The sequence below is a fragment of the Oryx dammah genome, unplaced genomic scaffold, assembly GCF_014754425.2.
Source record: "Oryx dammah isolate SB20612 unplaced genomic scaffold, SCBI_Odam_1.1 HiC_scaffold_7, whole genome shotgun sequence".
In the NCBI taxonomy this organism is placed as follows: Eukaryota; Metazoa; Chordata; class Mammalia; order Artiodactyla; family Bovidae; genus Oryx; species Oryx dammah.
In genome coordinates, this window is record NW_024070191.1 from 33,042,267 (window position 1) to 33,061,012 (window position 18,746).

General features: G+C 36.9%; 1 protein-coding gene across 4 annotated transcripts in view; it reads left to right on the plus strand.

The window, feature by feature from the left end:
* The window catches only part of LOC120865674 (disintegrin and metalloproteinase domain-containing protein 32-like), a 188,520-nt gene that overhangs the window by 129,235 nt on the left and 40,539 nt on the right, over positions 1-18,746 (plus strand). For 3 of the 4 annotated variants that reach the window (XM_040242987.1, XM_040242986.1, XM_040242988.1), the window contains exon 13: positions 10,496-10,579. In XM_040242987.1, coding sequence (XP_040098921.1) covers positions 10,496-10,579 — 84 coding nt within the window. Of the gene's footprint in view, positions 1-2,422; positions 2,529-3,794; positions 3,976-10,495; positions 10,580-18,746 lie in introns of all 4 variants that reach the window. The other variant, XM_040242989.1, reaches the window with a different exon arrangement.

The window sequence follows — 18,746 nt, forward strand, 5'->3', positions numbered from 1 at the left end:
GCATCAATTCTTGGCACTCAGCTTTCTTTATAGTCCAACTCTCACATCCATACATGACTACTGGAAAAACCATAGTTTTGACTAAATGGACCTTTGTTGGCAAAGTAATGTCTCTGCTTTTTAATATGCTATCTAGGTTGGTCCTAACTTTTCTTCCAAGGAACAAGCATCTTTTAATTTCATGGCTGCAGTCACTATCTGCAATGATTTTGGAGCCCAAGAAACTAAAGTCTCTTACTGTTTCCACTGTTTTCCCATCTATTTGCCATGAAGTGATGGGACCAGATGCTATGACCTTAGTTTTCTGAGTGTTAAGTTTTAAGCCCACTTTTTCCCTCTCCTCTTTCACTTTCATCAAGAGGCTCTTTAGTTCTTCTTTGCTTTCTGCTTTAAGGGTGATGTCATCTGCATTTCTGAGGTTATTGATATTTCTCCTGGCAATCTTGATTCCAGCTTGTGCTTCATCCAGCCCAGCATTTCTCAGGATGTACTTTGCATATAAGTTAAGTAAGCAGGGTGACAGTATATAGCCTTGACGTACTCCTTTCCCGATTTGGAACCAGTCTATTGTTCCATATCCAGTTCTAACTGTTGCTTCTTGACCTGCATACAGGTTTCTCATGAGGCATCTCTTTAAGAATTTTGCACAGTTTGTTGTGATCCACACAGTCAAAGGCTTTGGCATAGAAATAGAGAAAAACAATAGAATGGGAAAGACTAGAGATCTCTTCAAGAAGATTAGAGATATATTCCTAGGGAATATTTCATGCAGAAGACCTAACAGAAACAGAAGATATTAAGAAGAGGTGGCAAGAATGCACAGAACTATATAAAAAAGATCTTCATGACCCAGATAACCACCATGGTGTGATCACTCACCTAGAGGCAGACATCCTGGAATGCAAGGTCAAGTGGACCTTAGGAAGCTTCACTACGAACAAAGCTAGTGGAGGTGATGGAATTGCAGTTGAGCTATTTCAAATCCTAAAAGATGATGCTTGAAAAGTGCTGCACTCAGTATGCCAGGAAATTTGAAAATTCAGCAGTGGCCACAGGACTGGAAAAGGTCAGTTTTCATTCCAATCCCAAAGAAAGACAATGCCAAAGAATGTTCAGCAACCACACAATTGCACTCATCTCACACACAAAAGTTATGCTCAAAATTCTCCACACCAGGCTTCAACAGTACGTGAACTGTGAACTTCCAGGTGTTCAAGCTGGATTTAGAAAAGGCAGAGGAACCAGAGATCAGATTTCCAACATCCGTTGGATAATAGAAAAAGCAAGAGAGTTCCAGAAAAACATTTACTTCTACTTTATTGGGAGAAATAAGCAGCCATTTTTGTGAGAGGGCCACATCACTAGGACCTGAGCAGGAGTTCCTAGGGCCAAGAGCAACCCCTGGCAGATAGTGACAAAATGAAGCAATGGCTACAAAAAAATGAATTCTTCACAGCCAATGAGGTTGGAAGAGGACTCTAGACTCAAATAAGGCTGTAACTCTGGCCAGGAACTTTATTTCAGCCTTGAGACCCTGAACAGAGAACCTAAATGTGCTTTGCCAGACTTTATGAAACTGTGACATGGATGTTGTTTTAAGGTGTCAAGATTTTGGTAATTTTTTACACAGTGATAGAAAGCTAAAACAATAACAAAGGAAAAATAGGTAAATATGTATGGATTGACAATTTTGGTCCCTTCACTTCAGACTTTCTGAAGGTATGAAGTTTCTTTAATGAGTTTTTTTTTTTTTTTAATAGACCTGGCTTTTTATAAATTCCTACTGAGAATCTAGGAGAACAAGAATAGTTTTCTTGTATTCTTTCTCTATTGCCTTCTTTCACAGAGCTCTCTTAAGATTTATACTTTTACAACTCTGGTTGTTAAAAAAAAAAAAAAAGTATGGTTCCTCGGATGGTAAAGAATCCACCTACAATGCAGGAGACCCAGGTTTGATCCCTGGATCAGAGAGATCCCATGGAGAAGGGAATGGTAACCCACTCCAGTTTTCTTGCCTGGAGAATTCTTTGAAAGAGAAATCCAGTGAGCTACAGTTCATGGAGCTGCAAACAGTCGGACGTGGTTGAGCAACTAACACTTTCACTTTCAATTCTCCTCTACCCTCATAGTATCTTTTGAGCTACAAGTGGCCAAAATGAATTAAAAGGAGAAATAATCATGGGCAATACTTTTCACTTCATTTCTCTCTTCTTAAAACTTCACTAGGGAACTTTTCAATAGATGACAATGATAGAGAAAAAAAGCAAAGAAACATATGAGGAAATTGAAGAAGTTATAATTTAAATATATTTAAGTTTTAATGGCTGAGTAATACTCCATTGTGTATAAAAAAATAAAAAAAATATATTTAAGTTTTAATTTAAAGGAAGTTTTAATCCAAATATATTTCTAACTTTGACAGGTTCAAAAAATGCTCCGTTTGCCTGCTATGAAGAAATACAGTCTCAAAGTGATAGATTTGGGAACTGTGGTCAAGTGGGACTCAGATATACATTTTGCCCATGGAGGTATGCTATGCACATAGTGAAAATTCCTATCTTATATACTATAAAATTCTGTTTTTAGTTTTTCACTATGTATGTCATTAATTCCAATGGTTTCAGGTATCACGTGTGTTCAGGAGTTAATCTGAAATCAAAATCTCTAGTCTTGACATCATTCTTGTACTACAGGCTTATTAAATTTCAACCTGATTTTTAAATATTTATATGTAGATGATTACTAGGCTCCAATATCTTATCCAAGATTGAAATTAATGATAACCATTGCATCTTTCCTGTCTGAACATACTCATTATTTTAAAAATGAAAATACTATCTCCATTCATTTGAATGCTTGCCCAAGCTGAAGACTGCCCAGTGTCTCTAAAATGAAGTTCAATTTCTCCTGTGTCTGAAGAGCCCATTCTTTGATATTTTGGTCATGAATTTCTTTTAACAAATATTTTTAAAGAACCTACTATATGCTGGCCACTAGCTAGTTAGATACAAGTTAGCAAAACATACATGATCCTTGTACTCATGGAATTTACAGGCTGGTAAACATATCATATGGAGAAGGAAATGGCAACCCACTCTAGTATTCTTGCTTGGAGAATACCAGGGACAGAGGAGCCTGGTGGGCTGCCGTCTATGAGGTCGCACAGAGTTGGACATGACTGAAGCGACTTAGCAGCAGCAGCAGCAGCAGCAAACATATCATCTAACTTTATGCTTCTTGTAATGTTACTTCCTTCATAAGTAATGCTTATGCTATGATTGTTTCGAAATACCTTACTCTGCCTGTTGAAATTCTACTAATTTGTAAGCTTGAACTCAGATGGCATCTTCTGTATGAGGTTTCCCTGACTACTAAATTAGAATATATCTTCATCTTAAATATCTGTAAGAATCTGCTTATTTCATTCACAGCACATTTAATAAGGTTTATGTCATATTTAGTATTAGACTGTAAGGTCTTTGAGGGTAGAGGTCACAACTTAGTTTCTGCCCCCCTACAGAGAGATATAAAATGCTTCAGTGAATTGTTTATTTGACAATCGTACACCAATCTGTACAGTGAATAAAAAGATCATTAGTATCATTGAAAGATAAGCATATATCAGTGGCATTACATTTTACTTTAACTGTTAGTAGGAAAGTGTTACATTTCCTTAGACATATTGCCATAAGTGGAGAACCATTCTTTATTTTTTTGGTCAAAGAAAGAAAATGTGAAGCATACATAATAAATGCCTAATGTATAATAATCATATATTTTTATTATGTTTGTAGGAATCTTATATGTGGAAGATTAATCTGTACCTACCCACTTGAAACCCCTTTCCTTCGAGACAATGCTTCTGTGATTTATGCTTTTGTGCGAAGTACTGTATGTATAACAATGCACTATGAAACAAAGGGTACAAAAGATCCACTCGTGGTCAATAATGGCTCTATTTGTGATAAAGAGAGGGTAAATAGCTTAAAATCAATTAAAAATTCTATTCGATTAATTTCCCTTGTGGCTCAGTTGGTGAAGGATCTGCCTGCAATGCAGGAGACCTGGGTTAGATCCCTGGATTGGGAAGATGCCCTGGAGGAGTTCATGGCAACCCACTCCAGTATTCTTGCCTGGAGAATTCCATGGACAGAGGAGCCTGGAGGGCTACAGTCCATGGGGTCGCAAAGAATTGGACATGACTGAGCGACTAAGCACAAACGTGACCAAATAACCTCAAATATTTGGATAAGGAGAAAATGAGTAAGCTTCAGTTGGTCTCTGAGGGAAATGGTGGTGTTTGTTCCTTTTTAGAATTTCAGTGTTGTAAGCAAGGAAGCTCCAAGAGTTTGGGGACAGGAGTGTGGAGGAGAGAGGTCTTGGGAATACTTGTAGTTAAATATTCCATAACTTGGGAATTCACTTTTATTCTTTTATGTCTCTTTGTGACCCAGTAGATAAGAGTACAACGTAGATGGTGCCACAGGAATAAATCTTTACCTTTACCTCTTGGGTTTTGACATTTTGCAGGTTACCCAACCAGTTTGAGATATCACAGCTGTGTGTAAAATGGGGATAATAATGATATTTACTCTATGGAGTTATTGCAAAGATTAAATGAAATGATACTATAAAGTGTGTAGTACAATGCTCAACACATAGTAAGAACTAAATATAGGTTGGCTATTATTCTTGGTTGTTGTTATAATTGGTTATCTGTAAGAGCAAACAGCCAAATATGGAGAAAGCATGGAATAAATTTACTTCAGAATCTCATTTAGTTCCTAGCTAGAAATTTGCTCATGAGGAACTATCATGTAGTGTGAAGTGTAGCCTTTAAAGACAGAAGCACAGAGATCTGAATTTTGACTCTTTCTCCTTACCCGACAGATGATTTTGAATAAAATATTAAATATGTAAAATGAATGTATGTATTTTGGTGATTTTTGGTGATCTGATAGTTTAAATGAAGTTTACCACAGATAAAGTATATAGTCTTCATATTGATTTCCTCTTCATGCCTAGAAGTCATGAATATCTCCTTGAAGGACAGATATGCCAGGAAGCTCAGTAGATGTATTTATGCCATGGAGCCAAAGCAATTAAAAAATGAGACACAGTCAGTGGATGCTTTGAAATTATGTGTAATTTAGTAAGAACATAATCTTTTCTGTAACATGGGCAGTTCTTCTCAGTGATGCTTTATGATAACAAATTTTACCAGGTAGCTTTTAATGATACTATAAATCATATATGGTGAAACACTCTTGGGAACTTTGTTTCTGTCAGTAATATCATTAAGTAGCAGGACTTCGTCTCAATTTCAACTGAGGCAGACAAAAAAATATAGTACATTCTAAAAAGAGTTGTTAGACGCACCGTGGAGGCCAAGAACTAATGAGAAGACTGAGCACATTAAAAGCTTACAGGGTTAGATTGTCAGGATTTAGAGAGTATTTGTGAGGTCATTTCTTTGAAGAGTGTTGTACTTTCATGTTTAAAAGGAAATAATTTTCACATTATTTCATTTTAACCTTGAAACAAATCTTGAATGCTTTAGAAAAAGTATTATTGTACTCATTTAAGAAAACTGCAAATTAGGAAGTTGATATTGCTAGAAATAAAGAAGTTAGGAACATATCCTTAATCCTCTGATTATTATACTTTAGAGTTAAAAGAATTAATATCTGGATATTAAAATATTCTGCAATAGAAGGTTATATATCTGTAGTAAATTTAGATGAAAACTTCAAATATCTTTTTAAGGGGACTCTAATAATGCCAAAGAATGCTCAAACTACCTACCGCACAATTGCACTCATCTCACACGCTAGCAAAGTAATGCTCAAAATTCTCCAAGCCAGGCTTCAGCAATACGTGAACCATGATATTCCAGATGTTCAAGCTGGTTTTAGAAAAGGCAGAGGAACCAGAGATCAAATTGTCAACATCCGCTGGATCATCAAAAAAACAAGAGAGTTCCAGAAAAACATTTATTTCTGCCTTATTGACTATGCCAAAGCCTTTGACTGTGTGGATCACAATAAATTGTGGGAAATTCTGAAAGAGATGGGAATACCAGACCACCTGACCTGCCTCTGGAGAAACCTATATGCAGGTCAGGAAGCAACAGTTAGAACTGGACATGGAACAACAGACTGGTTCCAAATAGGAAAAGGAGTACGTCAAGGCTGTATATTGTCACCCTGTTTATTTACCTTCTATGCAGAGTACATCATGAGAAATGCTGGGCTGGAAGAAGCACAAGCTGGAGTCAAGATTGCCGGGAGAAATATCAATCACCTCAGGTATGCAGATGACACCACCCTTATGGCAGAAAGTGAAGAGGAACTAAAAAGCCTCTTGATGAAAGTGAAAGAGGAGAGTGAAAAAGTTGGCTTAAAGCTCAACATTCAGAAAATGAAGATCATGGCATCCGGTCCCATCACTTCATGGGAAATAGATGGGGAAATAGTGGAAACAGTGTCAGACTTTATTTTTTTGGGCTCCAGAATCACTGTAGATGGTGATTGCAGCCATGAAATTAAAAGATAGGAGAAATATCAATAACCTTAGATATGCAGATGACACCACCCTTATGGCAGAAAGTGAAGAGGATCTAAAAAGCCTCTTGATGAAAGTGAAAGTGGAGAGTGAAAAAGTTGGCTTAAAGCTCAACATTCAGAAAATGAAGATCATGGCATCTGGTCCCATCACTTCATGGCAAATAGATGGGGAGACAGTGGAAACAGTGTCAGACTTTATTTTTTGGGTCTCCAAAATCACTGCAGATGGTGACTGCACCCATGAAATTAAAAGACGCTTACTCCTTGGAAGAAAAGTTATGACCAACCTAGATAGTATATTCAAAAGCAGAGACATTAGTTTGCCAACAAAGGTCCGTCTAGTCAAGGCTATGGTTTTTCCTGTGGTCATGTATGGATGTGAGAGTTGGACTGTGAAGAAAGCTGAGTGCCAAAGAATTGATGCTTTTGAACTGTGGTATTGGAGAAGACTGTTGAGAGTCCCTTGAACTGCAAGGAGATCCAACCAGTCCATTCTGAAGGAGATCAGCCCTGGGATTTCTTTGGAAGGAATGATGCTAAAGCTGAAATTCCAGTACTTTGGTCACCTCATGCAGAGTTGACTCATTGGAAAAGACTGTGATGCTGGGAGGGATTGGGGGCAGGAGGAGAAGGGGACAACAGAGAATGAGATGGCTGGATGGCATCACTGACTCGATGCACATGAGTTTGGGTTAACTCCAGGAGTTGGTGATGGGCAGGGAGGCCTGGCGTGCTACGATTCATGGGCTTGCAAAGAGTTGAACACAACTGAGCAACTGAACTGAACTGAAATATTTATTGAAAACTCCCGTTTATTGATTTCTTTCTATGGAAACTTTTTATATAGGCAAGGAATACATGATATTATTTAAACTGTGCTCTTAAGGATGGTTTTGTTAGATTTCAGCCTATTGTAATAAAAAGTGGTTTTACTTTTGGTTCTGATTTTTTATTTCAGTCTTGTTTCATTTGTTACTTCCATATCCCTGGTCTGAATCATTTTTTGGACTGTCTTTTTAACAATTAAGAATTTTAGATTCACAACAAAATTGAGAGGAAATTATATAAAGCTTCCCTTATATACTCTGGCCCCACATAAGTGTATGTTACCATGTTATTAACTTCTTCCGTTCAGTATGGTATAGTTGTTACAACTGATCAACCTACATTGACACATGTTTATTACACAAAGGAAATAGTTTATATAAGCCTTCACTCTTGGTGTTGTACATACTATTAGTTTATGGCCTATATTCTTTTTCCTCTTTCTAAAGAACTTCTTTCAAAAAATTCTCTCAATTTCTGTATGTCTGAGAAAGGCTTTGTTTCTCCATAACTTTTGAAGGAAAATTTCACAGTATATAGAATTCTAGATTGGGGATTTTTTTTCTGTCAATATTTTACTCCACTCTCCTCTGACTGCCTGGCTTCTGAGAAGAAGTGAGATATAATTCTTATCATTGTTTCTCTATAGGTAAGTTTTTTTTTTTAATCTTGCTTTTGAAAAGATTTATTCTTTGATTTTCTGTTTGGACATGATATGCCTAGATGTAGTGGTTTTTTTTTTTTTTTTTTTTTTTTTTTGTTTTTATCCTGCTTATTATTTTCTGAATTTCCTAAAACTGTGGTTTCGTATCTGATATTAATTTGGGGAAAATTCGCAGTCATTATTGTTTCAAATGGGCTCTCCAGGGGGCACTAGTAAGAACCCACTTGCCAATGCAGGAGATATAAGAGACTCGGGTTTGATCCCTGGGTTGGGAAGATCCACTGCGGGAGGGCATGGCAAACCACTCCAGTATTCTTGCCTGGAGAATCCCCAAGGACAGAGGAGTTGGCAGGCTACAGTCCATGGGCTCGCAAAGAGTAGGATATGACTGAAACGACTGAGCATGCACATTGTTTCAAATATTTCTTCTGTTCCTTTTTCTTTTTCTTTTGGCATTTCCATTACATATACATTATGCTTTTTTGTAATTGTCCCTTGAATATTCTTTTTTTTTTTTGTCTTTGTTCTTTTTGCTTTTTTGTTTTCAAGGATTCTTTTGATATATCCTCTAGTTCAGAGATTCCTTCCTCAGATATGTGAAGTATACTAATAAGCCTGTTAAAGGCATTATTCATTTTTGTTAGTGCTTTTTTCCATTCCAGCATTTATTTCTTTCCCCTTGGGATTGCTGTCTCTCTGCTTCCATTGCCTATCTGTTCCTGCGTGCTATCTACTTTGTCTGTTAGAGCCCTTAAGATGTTAATCATGAGTGAGTGAGTCTTCGCTAAGTTGTGTCTGACTCTTTGCAACCCCATGGACTGTACCCACCAGGCTCCTCTGTCCATGGGATCCTTCAGGCAAGAATACTGGAGTGGGTTGCCATTTTCTTGTCATAATTGTTTTAAACTCCAAGGCTGATAATTTCAGTATCCTGACAATGTCTGGTTCTGATAATTGTGTGTTTTGGCTTTTAATATAACCTTATCTGTTTTCTTGAGAGCTGAGCATAATGTGCCAGGCAAAAGAACTGCTGTAAATGGCAACCCACTAAATGGACCTGCTGTAAATGGACCTTTAGTAATGTGGTGGTGAGGTGTTGTGGCAGGGAAATATTCTTCAGTCCTATGATTAGATCTGTCTTTCAGTGAACCTGTGCCTTTGGATTGTGAACTTCACAAGTGTTTTTCAGGTTTTTTTTTTTTTTTTTTTCCTTCCCTTATATGGTACAGTATGGCTGGAGCAGACTGGAATTGGGTATTTCTCTTTTCACATATGGAAGGTTAAGAGCAGACTGATATTGGATATTTCCCTTCTCCCAGATCAATTAGGCTCTGATAGAACACATGCAGATTAGGCTATAATTATTAATAACTCGTTTCTCCTGAGGGCCAGCTTTGTTAAGAACAGACTGCTCTGGCTACTTCAAAATGGTTTCTTTTCCCCTCCTTCTGCAAGATTACAAGAAAAAAATTTCTCTAATATTTACTGTGAGAACCTGGTTGAGCTCCTGGATATACATCACATGAAACAATGGAGGTTCCTCATGACTGGGTGCCTCTGAAGTTTTTAAGTCTTGGGGTTGTCCTTATTGCTGCTGCTGCTGCTGCTAAGTGGTTTCAGTTGTGTCCGACTCTGTGCGACCCATAGATGGCAGCCCACCAGGCTCCGCCATCCCTAGGATTCTCCAGGCAAGAACACTGGAGTGGGTTGCCATTTCCTTGTCCTTATTGAGGTGCTCACAATTCATCACTTTCCTTCCCTGGCACTGGTATCTGAGCTTTCTGCTTGTTAATCTTTGCTCTGGTAAGCTGTGACTCCCTATATTTGACTGTCTATCTATCCAATTTGAGAGCAGTGATTTGCCACCAAATCACTTTTATGAATCCTAAAAGAGTTTTTGCTTTTTCAGTTTGTTCAACTTTTTTGTTGTTTTTAGGATGGAGTGGCAACTTCCAAGCTTCTTATTACATGGGGAAGTAATAACATAAACCTGAATCATTTCTAAAAAATTTATTTTTAAAAATACTTTATTTTTTAGAAAAGTTTTAAGTTTACATCAAAAGTTGCAGAAAATGCAGGGAATTTCCATGTACCATTTACCCCTACATAAATGCAGACTCCACTATCCACAATGCTACACCAAAAGTCCATAATTTACATTAAATTTATCTGAAAAATCCCCAGATATTTGTAGCTTAAACTATACATTTCTAAATAACACTTATGCCAAAGGAGAAATCTCAAAAGAAATGGAAAAACACTTTGAATTAAATGAAAGTGAGAATATAACATAAAAATCTGTGGGATACAGCAGAAACGGTACTTAATGGAAATTTACTGCACTGAATACCTGTTGTCCTGTGTTATAAAATTACTGATGGTAATGTTAAGATAACTGGACTCCTCTAACTTGGAAAAAAATTTGTTTGTTTGTCTTTAGATTTGTGTAAATCGTCAATGTTTAGAAGTAAGGCCGTTTATAGACAAATTAAATCAGTGTTCAGCAAAGTGCAATGGAAATGGAGTAAGTAAGCACATGATTCATATTTCCCCAAATTATATCTCTCTTAGATACTTTTCAGCATCACTCATTAATTTATTTAACATTTATTGGGTTTCTACCATGTGCTAGGACCTGTTGTATCTAGCTATATGGGGCTGAATTAGATTACTAAATTTGTTGCCATTTGCGTTAGGGAACATTTTACAGCATTAAATTGCTGATGCCTTTAGCAAATTTATTATTATAGTTGCGTACTTTTCAGAGGTGTTAAATATTCCAACAAATGCATTAACCTATTCATTGCAGGGAGGTAATTATGGTAAAATTTGTGTGTCTGTGAATACATAGTGTGAGGGAGAACTATTTGTTTTATCCCTCTTTTTATAATAGACTTTTCTCCCCATTGAGATCAATTTATTTCCCATACCAAAAAAGTAAGAGTGCAGTGGATAGAAGGTTAGATTGTCAATCTCAAGTGATAGTGGAACACACCTATTTTATTTTATTTCTTCTTTAAAAATTTTTATTGGCATATAGTTGATTCACAGTGTTGTGTTAGCTTCAGGTGTACAACAAAATGAATCAGTTATACGTATACATAGCCATTCCTTTTAAGATTTTCCCCATATAGGTTATTACCGAATATTGAGTAGTGTTACCTGTGCATACAGTAAATCCTTATTAGTTTTCTGTTTTATATATGGTATTGTTTACCTGTTAATCCCAAGATCCTAATTTATCCTTCCCTCACCAACTTTCACCTTTGGTAACTATAAGTTTGTTTTTACATCTGTAACTCTATTTCAGGTTTGTAGCTAAGTTCATTTGTAGCCTTTTCTTTAGATTCCACATGTAAGTGATATCATATAACATTTGTCATTCTCCGTCTGACCTACTTAATTCAGTATGACAATCTCTAGGTCCATCCATGTTGCTTCAAATGGAATTATTTTGTTCTTTTTCCATTGTACACATGTAGCACACCTTCTTTATCCATTCCTTTGCCAATGGACATTTAGCTTGCTTCCGTGTCTTGGCTATTGTAAACAGTGCTGCTATGAACATGGAGGTTCATGTGTACTTTTGGACCAATGCCTTTTTTTGCAGATCTAGAACAAAAAAAGATCTTAAAATTTGTATGGAACACAGGAAACACAAAAGACCCCAGATAGCCAAAGCAATCTTGAAAAATTGAAATCTTGAAAGAAAAATAAAACTGGAAGAATCAGGCTCCTTGACTTCAGACTATACTACAAAGCTACAGTAATCAAAACAGTATGGTACTGGCACAGAAATAAAAATATAGATCAATGGAATGGGATAACAAACCCAGAAATAAACCCACAACCTATGATCAATTAATCTATAACAAAGGAGGCAAGAATACCTGGAAAAAAGACAATCTCTTCAATAAATGATGCTTACTGAAAAACTGGACAGCTACATGTAAAAGAATAAAATTAGAATAGTCTCTAATATCACACAGAAAAATAAACTCAAAATGGATTAAAGACCTAAATACAGCACCAGATACTATAAAACTCTTAGAGAAAAACATAGGCAGAACACTCTATGATATGAAAATAGCAGTGATATCTTTTTGGACCTACTTCCTAGAGTAATGGAAATAAAAACAAAATAAACAAATGGGACTTAATTATACTTAAACGCTTTTGCATAGCAAAGGAAACCATAAACAACTGGAAAAGACAACCTACTTAATGCATATTTGCAAATGACGTAACTGTTAAAGGATTACTCTCCAAAACATACAAATAGCTCATACAGCTCAATATAAAAAAGAAAAAGACAAAATGAAAAAGTGGGCAGACCTAATTAGACATTTCTCCAAAGAAGACATACAGATGACCAACAAGCACATGAAAAAAAGGCTCAATGTTACTAATTGTTAGAGAAATGAAAATCAAAACAAAAATGAGGTCACCTCACACTGGTCAGAACTGCTATGGGGAAGCCTCCTACACTGTTGGTGGGAATGCACACTGGTACCACCATAGGGAGAATAGTATCCAGGTTCCCCGAAAAACTAAAAGCAGAACTACCATATGACCCAGAAATCCCACTCCCAGGCATATATCTGGAGAAAACCAAAATTCAACAGTATCCTTCAGTTCAGTGTTCATTACAGCACTATTGACAGCAGAACATGGAAACAAAGTAAATGTCCATCAGGAGAAGAATGGATAAAGGAGATGCAGTACATATATACAATGGAGTTTTACCCAGCCGTAAAAAGAAGCAAAATTGTGTCATTTGCAGAGATGTGGAGGGACTTAGAGACTGTCATACAGACTGAAGTAAGTCAGAGAAAGATGTCTTTTATATGTGGAATCCAGAAAAATGATACAGATGAACTTATTTGCAGAGCATAAAGACACAGATAGAGATCAAACATATGGATACCCAGGGAAGAAGGGGGGGTGGGGTGAATTGGGAGACTGGGATTGATGTATATACACCATTGGTAATATGTATAAAATAGATAAACAATGAGAATGTACTGTATAGCCCAGGGAACTCTACTCAATGCTCTGTGATGACCTAAATGGGAAGGAAATCCAAAACAGAGGGGTATGTATGAGTATAGCTAATTCACTTTGCTGTACAGTAGAAACTAACACAAGCTTGTAAAGCAACTATACTCTAATAGAAATTAATAAAAAATGAAATAAACTTTCTTATAGATAATATAGTTGTTTTTCTGCTGATAGCTTCTTGTCATTTGCCTATATGAGTTCCATCAATTTCCTCTTCCATTTTTGTGTTTTTGTTTTCTCAAATTATTTTATGTTGTGAATTTGTTACCAAATTGAAATAGCTCTAGTTATTTTTTCTACTTCTTTCCCTTTAATCTTTATGCTACAACAAAATTTTACAAAATCTATTCTGATGCAGAGTTGCAGGTTTTTTTTTTTTTTTTTTTTTTAGTTTTGTCTGTCTATATATCCCCTGCTTAGTTGCTCAGTAATGTCTGACTCTTTGCAACCCTTTACATTGTGGCCTGTCAGGCTTTTCCATCCATGGGATTTTTCAGGCAAGAATACTGAAGTGGGTTACCATTTCCTCCTCCAGATATATCACCTTACTGAAAGTTTAATGTGCATTTAAGGTAGAAGAGCTCCTTTCAAGATTTCTGTAAGGCAGGTCTAGGGGTGATGAACTCTCAGCTTTTGTCTTTGGAAAGTCTTTATTTCTCTTTCATATCTGAATGATAACTTTGCCACATAGAATATTCTTGGGTGACAGTTTTTGTCTCTGAGTATTTTGGGAATGTCACCCCTCTGCCCCCTGCCATCTCTGTAGAATTTTTCTGCTGATAGACTAATGGGGGTTTCTTTGTAGGTTACCATCCCCTTTTTAAGGCTACCTTTAAAATTCTTTTATCACTGACCTGTGATAATTTTAGTGTGTCTTGAAGGTCTTTTTGCATTAAGATTATTAGGAGATTTTTATTTTCATGTCCTAGTATATCCAGTTCCTTCCCCATGTTTGTGAAGTTCTCAACTATTATTTATTTAAAAATGCTCTCTGTTCTTTTCTCCCTTTCTTTTCTGGGATACCCTTTACCCAGATTGCCTTGCCTAAAAGAGTTGGATAGCTCTCACAGAATTTTGTCATTTTAATATCTTATTTCTATTTCCTATTCTACTTGTATCATTTCTAGATTTCTATCTTCATGCCCATGTTAGCTCTCTCTTCTATATGGTCTGCTCTATTTTTAGAGATTTCTAATGCATTCTTCATCTCATTTATTGAGTTTTTCAGCTCCAGATTTTTTATTTGGTTCCTTTTTAAGAATCTGAATCTTATGGGTAGAGTATTCCTTTTGTTCATTAATTTTATTCCTGAGCTCATTGAACTGCCTTTCTGAGTTTTCATGTAACTTCTTAAGTTTGTTCATGATAGCTATTTTGAATTCTCTATCAGTTAGGCTGCAGTATTTTTTGACTTAAAGTTCAATTTCTGGATAATTCATTTTCTTTTTGTGAGATTGTGTTAATTGGTTCTTCATGGCTCTTGATGAGTCTTTCCTCTTCTGGTGCATTTTAAGTAGGGAATACCTTTCTGCTTGATTCTAATGATTCGATGAGTTAGAAATTAGAGAGCTTTCTTTTATTTTCCAGTAGGTGGTGGAATAGCATAAGTATTGGAGTTTTCTTACAGGAGCTGTTTCTGGTTATTTTGTACTTTAAAGCCTGCACATTCCACCCTCCAGCACTCTGTCAGAGTTGTTGCCTGTACCCTCATCATCATCCCTTTTCTTGTGCCTTAGGGATTCTGTCAGCATCACTGTCCTTGCTGCCTAGAGCACTGGGAAGGTGGCCTCTTCCCTCTTGTCCAGGATCACCTGATTCTCAGGCTCCACCACCACTGTGGGAGGGGAAGAGTGATCCAGGAGCCAGGAGCATGCCGCCACTTGTAACAGGTCTGATGTTTTAAAGTTTGTGGGCTCCGTTGCTGTGGGTTAGGGGACAGGGGGCTGGAGTCGTGGCTCAGCAGCAGGAGGAACAGTGTCCCACGTCCCACTGCTGCTACTCCTGTTACCTGTGGCTGCAGGTGTGGCTGTAGCCAGGAGGCCAGGGTCATCCGTGCCACCTGCTCTGCTACTCCTGGGTTTTCTGTGGTTGCAAGACAGCTGTCGTGGCTGGAGGTCCAAGTTTGTAGGTACAGCCTCTGCTTTCTCTCCTTTCTGCCTTCTCTGTCTATTCCAGTTTACCCACTCTTAGCTTTAAAGATATGTAGAATTCTCTAGTGTGCTGGTATGTAGGGCAGAGACAACTTTGTTGCAATATGGATGTTTTACAGGTTGTAGATTGAAGGGGAACAACAAAGTTGCTTTTCACTTCACCTTATTGCTGGCATTATCCCTTGCTTTAACCTTGGGGGTCTCATAGATGCAAGCCTTGTTGGCTTTCAAAGCTGGATTCTGTGGGGCTCATTTCTCAGGTGCATGTCTGAAAACTTGGTGTGCCAGAGGTGAGGTTGAAATCCTTTGCTGCTCTGCCAGAGGCTCGGGGTTTTGAATTCCCTCCTGGTCTTGGGTCTCTGGGTGTGGGGTTTATGGCAAGATGGTATCTCAGTGTCTCCTAGTTGCTTCCATGTGGGTTTTTCCTCATTCACTTGGTATGTTGGAATCAATTAGCTTGTGTTGGACTTTTTTTCTTTTAGAGGAAACTAGTAGTTGTAGATTCAGTGAGTCCATGGGACGAGGTGAGTTGAAGGTCCTCCTATGTCACCATCTTCAGCCGTACTTTTTCAGCTTCTTTTAATTGGCACATTAAAACATTAACATCCAAAGTGATGATTCATATAGTTGGAATAATAGCTATCATATTTGTTACTGTTTTTTATTTATTGCCTTGTTCTTACTTTTGGCTTCCACTCTTCTTTTTGTCATTCTAGTTGAGCCTTTTGTAATATATGATGCCATTTTCTTTCTTAACACATTATTTATATTTTTTGGTTTACTTTTCTAGTGTTTGCAGTATATGTTTTACAACTCACCTAAGTCCACTTTCAAGTAACACCATACTGCTTGTAGTGTAAGTAATCTTACAATAAAAAAATAACCCATGTCCTCCCTCCTATCTTTTGTAGCATGCTGTCACTCATTTCACTTACACAGAAACATACATAATTGATTACCAAGCTGCTATTATTTTTTTGAACAATCTGATTTCTATTAGATCAGTTAAGAAGAACAACAGAAATTTTTTAGTTTACTTATTCCATCTCTAATACTCTTTTCTTTATGTAAATCTGATTTTTCTGACCTTTATAATTTTTCTTATCTTTGATCTTCTTTTATCATTTCTACCACAATAGGTTTACTGGTGACAAATTTCTTAATTTTAGTTTGTCTGAGAAAGTCTATTTTTCATTTTTGAAAGGTTAATTTTGCAGGATACAAAATTCTAGCTTGATGATTCTTTTCTTATAAACACTATAAATATTTCACTCCATGCTCTTCTTGCTTGCATTATTTCTGAATAGTAGTCCAGTATAATTTTTGTCATTGTCTCTCTCTAGATAAGGGTTTTTGGTGTCCTTTGGCATCTTTCAAGGTTTTCCTGTATCTTTGATTTTCTACGCTTTGAATATGATACCTACATGTAAACTTTTGGCATTCATCCTGCTTGTTGGATTCTGAGTTTCTTGGGTCTTTAGTTTGGTATCTAACCTTAATTTTGTAAAGTTTTCAATCATTATCACTTCCAGTGTCTTTCATATCTTTCTTTTTTTGCCTTCTAGTATCCCCTGGAGAAGGGAAAGGCTTCCCGCTCCGGTCTTCTGGCCTGGAGAATTCCATGGATTGTATAGTCCATGGGATCACAAAGAGTCAGACATGACTGAGTGGCTTTCACTTTCACTGCCATTTCACAAGAGTTATCCCTTTGTTGTTGTCTCATAGTCTTTGGAACTTCTGGGATTTTTTTTCCAGTATTTTTTCCTCTTTGTCTTTTAATTTTGGAAGTTCTATTGAGAAATCCTTAAACTCAGAGATTCTTAGCTCTGACAAGTCTACTCCTTATCCCATCTTCATTTCTGTTATAGTTTTTAATCTCTAGCATTTCTTTTTGATTCTGTCTTAGAATTTCCATCTGTCTGCTTCTATTACCTATCTATACTTGTTTGCAGTCTATTTGATTTGTTAAAGTCCTTAAAATATTAATTATAGTTAATGTAAATTCCTAGTCTGATAATTCCAACATCCTTATTATAGGATGCTCTGAGGCTTGCTCTGTTCAAACTGTGTGTTTTGCTGTTTTTTAAACCCTGTAATTTCTTTCCTGATAGCTGTACATGATGACTGGGTAAAAGGAGCTGCCATAGTGAAAGCCTTTAATAATATGTGGTAAGCTCTATGGAAGAAGAGTGGAAGCATTCTATAGTCCTGTCATTAGATCTGTCTTTTAGACCTAATATACTTTTGGTCTGTGAATTTCACGAGTGTTTCTCAGTTTTTCCCTGCTTCTTAGATGGAATATGATTGGTAAGTAGGCTAAAGTTACGATTTTCCCTTCACCTATGTTAGTTAGGCACGGAAAAAAAAGAAAACTCAATAAATTTAGGCTCTGATATAGTAATTTCTCTTAAGGTTAAACTTTGTCAAAAAGAACAGAGTATTCTGGTATGTTTCAAAACTTCTTCCTTTCCCCTCCCCCTGCTGAAAATGCAAGGGAATTTTTCTCCGATATTTACTGTAAGAATCTGGTCCAGCTCCTAGAGGTAAAATTCACAAAAGCATAGGGCCCATTGGACACTCTTAGAGTTTTTTTTTTTTTTCCTTACAATACTGTATTGGTTTTGCCATACATTGACATGAATCAGCCACGGGTGTACATGAGTTCCCAATCCTGAACCCCCTCCCACCTCCCACCCCATATCATCTCTCTGGATCATCCCCGTGCACCAGCCCCAAGCATCCTGTATCCTGTATCGAACATAGACTGGCAATTCGTTTCTTACATGATAGTATACATGTTTCAATGCCATTCTCCCAAATCATCCCACCCTCTCCCTCTCCCACAGAGTCCAAAAGTCTGTTCTAAACATCTGTGTCTCTTTTGCTGTCTCACATACAGGGTTATCTTCTATTCCTGCTTTCTGGAGAGTTTTAATCATAAATGGATGTTGAATTTTGTCAAAGGCCTTCTCTGCATCTATTGAGATAATCATATGGCTTTTATTTTTCAATTTGTTAATGTGGTGAATTACACTGATTGATTTGCGGATATTGAAGAATCCTTGCATCCCTGGGATAAAGCCCACTTGGTCATGGTATATGATCTTTTTAATGTGTTGTTGGATTCTGATTGCTAGAATTTTGTTAAGGATTTTTGCATCTATGTTCATCAGTGATATTGGTCTGTAGTTTTCTTTTTTTTGTGGCATCTTTGTCAGGTTTTGGTATTAGGGTGATGGTGGCCTCATAGAATGAGTTTGGAAGTTTACCTTCCTCTGCAATTTTCTGGAAGAGTTTGAGTAGGATAGGTGTTAGCTCTTCTCTAAATTTTTGGTAGAATTCAGCTGTGAAGCCGTCTGGACCTGGGCTTTTGTTTGCTGGAAGATTTCTGATTACAGTTTCAGTTTCCGTGCTTGTGATGGGTCTGTTAAGATTTTCTATTTCTTCCTGGTTCAGTTTTGGAAAGTTGTACTTTTCTAA